A 6,000-nucleotide genomic window follows, 5' to 3' on the forward strand; every position below is an offset into this window, starting at 1 on the left:
AACGTAGGAGGTAATTAATCGTGTACGCCGACGAATATTACTATTATTCAGTAAACTTAATAAACACAACAAAGTTAACACGTTGTATAACAGAATATTTTGATGTCCGCCTTAAAAACGATGACTTCCTTTAACATGGCTCTTTAATAACCAATCAGCATCATTGCCAGGAGTAAAGAAAGTCGTTACATATAAATTTCCACGGAAGACATAACTGTTCTCTCATGGTCCTTGATTTTACATTGTGGCTGCTAACGGTACGAGGAAGAAGAAAGTGATGAGAGCATTCCCAGCCACAAATACGAGGAAGAATAAAAAGTCCAGAGTGGCCGAAATAAGCTTCCAATCTACACCGTATTTACCTTTCACGATTTCTTTTTCTTCATTTTCCTCGTCATCTACAGCCTCGTCGTCGTCGTCCGGTAACGGCGCCTTTTCGTTGTCACCAAGGTCGGCCCCAGGGTCAACCATATCTAATGGTGCATTTTTAGAATCTAGAGGATCTGGCGTTTTTATAGCAAATATCTCCATTTCGTCGTCGTCGTCATCTTCGTCCTTACATATTTTGCAATTTAAGACGGCGACGATGGTGGCCAGTCTGTCCGGTATTTTCTCTTCCTCCTCTGTGTGAAAAACCCGGAGCGTTGTGATTGTGAAAAGTGCAGTTCCAGCGCTAATACAGGTCATAATCATGAGATACACACATAGGATGGACAACGGCTCCGACGTCCGCGGCAAGTTCTCAGAAGTCAAAGTCAAATACACTGCAAAGGACATGAAAGCTGTGATAGAATAAGAGATTCTTTCTCCTGTCGCTGGCGGAAGTAGAAAGACAATAGCGTTAAGGAGACTCAGAATAAGGATTGGAAACACCAAATTCGCGAGAAAGAAGAGAGAACGTCTGGCCAGAGTCAGGGTAAATGTGGCATAATTGATGCTGTTGACGTCTTCTGTCTCCAGGACAGTTTTCTCAATACTCCATTCTTCGTTATCTCGGTAATTATCCAAATTTACTTCGTTAGACGAGATAGCAAAACGCACCTCTGTATTCCTGTATCCCCAATTTGTAAAAGTTACCTTACACTCTTGTTTGTCAAACGGAAAGTTAGAGGCGTCGACATTGCATCCTGTCTTCAGCACGATTCCGGGCCACCACTCCATCGCACCAGTAACCTGGTTACAGCGAATCTTGTTGGTTACGTCTCCGACCACTTTAATCTTGGAGACGGAGTTAAATACGGTGACGGTAGGGACCCATATATTGGAGGAAGAGATGAGAATATCACTGATGTTTCCGTGTATTGCCCAGTTGTACTGGTCTCCTATCAGCTGGTCAGTCCATGTTATCTTTAGGATACCGATTAACTCAAGCGTCCCTGCAACCTCGTCGAATTCTTTAATGGACGAAAGATAGAATATCATATCAACGTTTATAACATCAGCCTGGGTATCCCGCGGGAAAACCTTGCTATTGTAAGCGCCACTTGTGATGGTCGCGGAATAGAAATCCAAAAGCTGTGTGTAATTTGCTCCCAAAGTCCCGTGAACTATGAGAAACAACAAAGTGACTATCTTGTTCACGGCATCCATACTTTCATCTTATTCTCACGTCTGTAGAGGTATTATTTGGAACGTATTTTTGTGATATACAAACTGGCCGATACTTGACCACAGTGAGGCTCATCCAAAACGAGACTCTAGTGGTTTATTTGTAAGGCTTTGTAATAAACCCCCGGCATGTTTCGTCTGATGAACTTAAACAAAAGCCACGATCAGAGGACCACAGCAATGGGTTAAAACATTTGATATGTAAACTGCCCTGATGTTGTATATCGATAAGATTGTGCTATTAAATTCAAGATCTCGATAAAAAGATACCTATGTACATGACTTGAGATTGTTAACGAAGATCGTACCCCGCCTTTATAACCGTACATGTCCATTGTTTTATCATGGTAGTACATATATATTTTTCATTTGAAATATTGAATGAGGTCAATAGGCAATTAAGCAAACGGACTTACACGTGGCTTTTAGATATTTATGGAATATATACAGCACGTCTCTATAATGTTATAATTACGGTTTTAGAATGACAAATATTTGAAAGGTAATTGGCTATTACCGACATGCTTACAAAGCCCTGTGTAACCCAGTATATTATGCTGACCTTGTGTGTGATGCTGCAACGGTGTGAAGTGGTGGCCCTAATTGTAATATATTGGTCCTGTGTGTAATGGCGATCCTCTTAGCAATGGTGACTCAATGTGTAGTGTTGTCCCTGTGTGTGATGGCGATCCTCTTAGCAATGGTGCCTCAATGTGTAGTGTTGTCCCTGTGTGTGATGGCGATCCTCTTAGCAATGGTGACTCAATGTGTAGTGTTGTCCCTGTGTGTGATGGCGACCCTCTTAGCAATGGTGACTCAATGTGTAGTGTTGTCCCTGTGTGTGATGGCGATCCTCTTAGCAATGGTGACTCAATGTGTAGTGTTGTCCCTGTGTGTGATGGCGACCCTCTTAGCAATGGTGACTCAATGTGTAGTGTTGTCCCTGTGTGTGATGAATGGCCCTTTCTGAAATATTGACCAAATGTACAAGGTTGACCGTATGTGTAATGTTAAGCAGGTAATGCTGACCATGTATTTTTAATGTTAACTCTTTGTGTAACGATGGCCTTGTCTGTAATGAATTTATGAAATATTGTAATGATGGCCATGTGTGACGTTGATACTGAGTGTAACATTGACCTGGTGTGTTATGTTGACCCTATGGTAAATGGTTATGCTGTGTGAAATGTCGATCTTGTGTGAAAAGTCGATTTTGTGATGGTGATCATTTGTGTAATGTTGACCCTGTGCGTAATGTTGACCCTGTTTGTAATGTTGACCATGTGTGTAATGTTGATACTGTGTGTAACATTGACCTTGTGTGTTATGTTGACCCTATGTTTAATGGTTATGCTGTGTGCAATGTCGATCTTATGATGGTGACCATTTGTGTAATGTTGATCCTGTGTGTAATGGTGACCATTTGCGTAATGTTGATCCTGTGTGTGATATTGACCCTGTGTGTTACATTGACCTGGTGTGTTATGTTGACCCTATGTGCGATGTTGACCCTATGTGCGATGTTGACCCTATGTGTAATGTTGACCCTGTGTGTAATGTTGACCATGTGTAAATAGTTATGCTGTGTGCAATGTCGATCTTGTGATGGTGTCCCTTTGTTAAGTGTTAAACCTGTGGTGATCACGTGTATAATGTTGACCCTGTGTATCATGTCACCCTTTCCCTTGTGTTGACCTGTTATGTTTTCTTTACATTAATCCTGTCTGACAGCTTGACCTCTACCTTGTTATACTAGCAATACTATTTTTACCTTTTCCTTGATTGTCATTCTGACCTTTATCTTTCGTTTCCTGATGAAGTCTACTTTGTGTGTTATATTGACACTTTCCAGGTGTTTGATGGTAGATAAGTGTAACATGTGTGTAAAATTCCCTCCGGATTTGTGTGAAAGTTGACATTGTTGATATCTATAATGTCGTGTTAGGTTTAAAGACTGTGTATCAAGCTGACCTTTACCCTATTTGCGATTTTGTCCATTGACCTTGTGAATCATGTTGACCTTTCCCTTGTAAGTAAGGTTTCTAGTACCTCTAGTATTTGATATTTACCTTATATATTAGGTGTAAAGTACTTATGTGTGTGCTGTGTTGATATTAACCTGGTATATTAGGTGTAAAGTACTTATGTGTGTGTTATGTTGAGATTAACCTGGTATATTAGGTTTTAAGTACTTATGTGTATGGGTTTTGTTGACCTTGATTTTTTTTGTCATCTTGACCTTGAATGTCATGTCAGATTATCAATTTGGCCTGTCTGAGGATGACCATTCACACATACATTTTTACACATGAATATGACCTTTTGACCATATCGTCATTTATAATTTCATACAAAACACAGTGATTATGAATATGTGTACCGTAAGATATCCCATCAGATATCCTAGCAGCTCGACCGACAACGATTACAATTGTGTGTATATACATAAACAACTAGATATCTATTGAAATATAACAATGTACGTTAATCTGCTGTATGTTTATTTACTAACATGAAGAAACAATGTTGTAACTTGATAAAATTGACAAATATTACCAAAACAGTTAATTTGATGTCTCCAATGAGCGTTGGTTAAATGGTCTTACAAAACTTTTACAATGATAGAATTGTTTTCTCTGTGTTTGATAACTGCCATTTGTTTAGTGATTTAGGTAATAAAACACGTTTAGGAACTAAAATGTACAATTTGTACAACCTTTACATAAAACATTCATTTTTTTTATTACTTTTCTGTAATAGTTCTCATTGGCTACACGAAATCACTGAAAGTACTTTGCAGTGTCACAGAGGCCTCTCAGTAATATTGGACAACCAGAGGGACAATGAAAATAGCCAGTAGAGCTATTTGACCACCAAGGAAGAGAACGAAAAAGAAATGATCAAGCGTCCTTGCCACTGTAACCCAGCTAACTTTGGGTACATAACAAAGTTCACTAAAATCCATGTCAACTTCCTCCTCCTCTTCGATCGTTTTCCATTTCTGGTTGGGAGCTCCAAATTTGATGCCTTGTGGAAGTTGATCCAGAGCCTTCATTTCAAACGTGTTTCCGTGTATGTTTATCCACGTGTGTGGATCTTTCTGCTTAAGTGACTGTTTGGCGGGATGCACCTTCAGGTTTTTGTTCGGATTCTGACACACTTTACAGCACAGACAAGCTACAAACGTCATTACAATGTGCGGCACGGGAATCTCGTCGTCTTTGATATGCCAACGGACCGTGAAGATGGTGACCATTGTTGTCAGGCCTCCGAAGGCCACCTCGCACACAACATACCATGACAACAGAGACATGGGGTCAGAAGATTTCGGAATATTGTCTCCTATTAGAATCAAAAACACGGAAAATGTCAGGAAAGCTGTCATCGCGTAGCCCACGCGTCCCTCGGGAACGGGAATGTAAAAGGAGAAGACGGTGAGAACTCCGAGCAAAAGTACGGGTACAATCATCACAATAATGTACCACATAGGTCGACGCAGAAGGTCGACTTTAAAACTGATCATAGATTTACCGTCAATGGTAGATGATTCTATGGTAGTCGTTACCAAGTTCCACACCAAGTTTTCCTCGTAAAGAGTAGTATCGATGTCCGTTCTGGAGGTAACTAACAAGATCTCGTTCAATTGAAAGTCCCATGGTATTATATCGATTGAACAGTTCTGGGAATCAAACGGATAGTTCAGTACATTGACAGAACAGCCAGCCTTGAGGATGACCGGTGGAGACCAGGTCGTCCGACCATCGTACATGACGGTCACTTTGTTGTACTTGTGACCCAGAACCTTTAGCGCATCGACAGCGTTATAGAGGGTGATTGGCGGATGCCACACATCCTCTCTGTTCATGATGAACCGATCAACTCCATCATAGTCGTTTGGGTTCCATGTGAGTTGACTTGTCCAGCTGACGTCCAAGACACCCACAGTGGCTAGAGTTCCGGCCAACTCGTCAAACTCTGTGATGGCTCTAATAGAGTAGTCTATGGTCACCGTAAGGACATTACTAGTATCATCTGTAGGTATCACATCGTCTTGATAAGACGCCAGAACTGCCGTATACCAAGTTTTCACCTGGGTGGCGGATACATTGAGAGTGCCTACACCATACGTTGTACCGACGAGGCTAATCCACATCAAACACATCAAAAACTGCTTTAACATAATCCCTGCCATTCTTAGTCCGTTTCAAACCGAAATGTCGTCCATATTGGGGCAGCCGCCGTGTACTGATATACGGGAACTGGTTAAGGTGTCCTTTGTTTCAGCGCTATTCGTTCCGTTGAATAGTTAGCTTTGTGACGTGTTTGCTCCTCCTAAATATGTAGTTAGTATACCCGAGTAGGTTAATATTGTAATCAAATGGTAGTCAGACC

At 41.0% G+C, this 6,000-nt stretch overlaps 2 protein-coding genes across 2 annotated transcripts; both read right to left on the reverse strand.

The window, feature by feature from the left end:
* Window positions 1-237: 237 nt before the first annotated feature.
* Window positions 238-1,590, reverse strand: LOC132544004 (acetylcholine receptor subunit beta-like). The gene has a single exon (XM_060207563.1). The coding sequence runs from the start codon at window positions 1,588-1,590 to the stop codon at window positions 238-240; it is 1,353 nt and encodes a 450-aa protein (XP_060063546.1).
* Window positions 1,591-4,423: 2,833 nt separating this feature from the next.
* LOC132544005 (neuronal acetylcholine receptor subunit beta-3-like) lies at window positions 4,424-5,800 on the reverse strand. The gene has a single exon (XM_060207564.1). It carries the CDS (start codon window positions 5,798-5,800, stop codon window positions 4,424-4,426), a length of 1,377 nt encoding a protein of 458 aa, XP_060063547.1.
* Between the last annotated feature and the right edge of the window lie 200 nt (window positions 5,801-6,000).

The sequence above is a fragment of the Ylistrum balloti genome, unplaced genomic scaffold (assembly GCF_031769215.1).
Source record: "Ylistrum balloti isolate Yb309-2 unplaced genomic scaffold, AGI_CSIRO_Ybal_v1 Utg369772, whole genome shotgun sequence".
Classification (NCBI taxonomy): Eukaryota; Metazoa; Mollusca; class Bivalvia; order Pectinida; family Pectinidae; genus Ylistrum; species Ylistrum balloti.